Source organism: Lepus europaeus, chromosome 7 (assembly GCF_033115175.1).
Source record: "Lepus europaeus isolate LE1 chromosome 7, mLepTim1.pri, whole genome shotgun sequence".
Taxonomy (NCBI): domain Eukaryota; kingdom Metazoa; phylum Chordata; class Mammalia; order Lagomorpha; family Leporidae; genus Lepus; species Lepus europaeus.
The window spans coordinates 59759284-59760561 of NC_084833.1; the positions used below are offsets into that span (position 1 = coordinate 59759284).

The window sequence follows — 1278 nt, forward strand, 5'->3', positions numbered from 1 at the left end:
TTTCCAAGATGTGCAGCTTGTCAACCTCATAGAAAATAAATTCCTTGATCCATCATATAGGAGTGTCAGCAAAGGCACAAGACTGATAGAAACTCCACAGTTCAGTATATGCAAAATTTCACAACAGCACACTGACACAAAGGAGGTGCTTGACAAATGCTATCTTAAGCTCTATTTCTCTAACATTTCTGTAGACATGGTGACTGCCTCTGACTGGCTGCATTTATGCTCTGCAGGAACAGAACCCGGAGGAACCAGGATATGGAGATGGATTCTGCACTGCCTGCTCTCAATCAGACTGTGCTGATCTCTGTACCTGGGCCCTTTGTCTTGCTAGGGGTGCCGGGACTGGAAGCCTTGCACACCTGGATTTCTGTGCCTGTCTGCCTACTGTATACGGCAGCTTTGGCAGGGAATGCCCTTCTACTCTGGCTGGTGGCAACTGACAAGGCACTTCAGGCACCCATGTACCAGCTACTGGGGCTTCTGGCAATCACAGACTTGATTCTGGCCACATCCACAGTGCCCAAAGCTCTGGCTGTGCTCTGGGGCTTATCCAGTGAGATCTCCTTTGGGGCCTGCCTAGCTCAGCTCTTTGTCGCCCATGTGGCCTTCATAGCTGAGTCCACAGTGCTGCTGGCCATGGCCGTGGACCGCTATGTGGCCATTTGCCAGCCTTTGCGCTATGGGGCATTGCTGACCCAGCGTGTAGTAGGTATAGTGGCTGTAGCTGCTGTGACTCGTGGTATCTGTGTAATGGCACCCCCTGTGGTCTTGCTACAGAGACTGCGTTACTGTGGGCGGCGGGTACTGCCCCACACCTACTGTGAACACATGGGTGTGGCCCGGCTGGCATGTGGAGACACACGTCCCAACATCTGGTATGGATTGGCTACCACGTTGCTGTCCCCAGCTCTGGACCTAGGGCTCATAGGTGCTTCCTACATCCTCATCCTGAGAGCTGTCTGCCGTCTGCCATCCCATGGTGCCCGCCGCAAGACCCTGGGAACCTGTGGGGCCCATGCTAGTGTCATTGTTCTCTTCTACACACCTGCCCTCTTCTCCTTCCTGGCTCATCGTTTTGGCCAGCACACAGTGCCCCGCCATATCCACATCCTACTGGCTAACCTCTATGTGGTGGTTCCCCCAGCTCTGAACCCTGTGGTCTATGGAGTGCGCACCCAGCAGATTGCTCAGAGGCTCAGGCACTTGCTTCAACTCTTCAGGGCAGGTGCAGTGAGGGAGGTGGGTCCTGAGGGGTTCTCCCCACAGAGATGA

General features: G+C 54.2%; 1 protein-coding gene across 1 annotated transcript; it reads left to right on the plus strand.

Annotated features, from left to right (window-relative positions):
* Window positions 1-267: 267 nt before the first annotated feature.
* On the plus strand, window positions 268-1278 carry LOC133763793 (olfactory receptor 52D1-like). Its single transcript, XM_062197533.1, has one exon. It carries the CDS (start codon window positions 268-270, stop codon window positions 1276-1278), a length of 1011 nt encoding a protein of 336 aa, XP_062053517.1.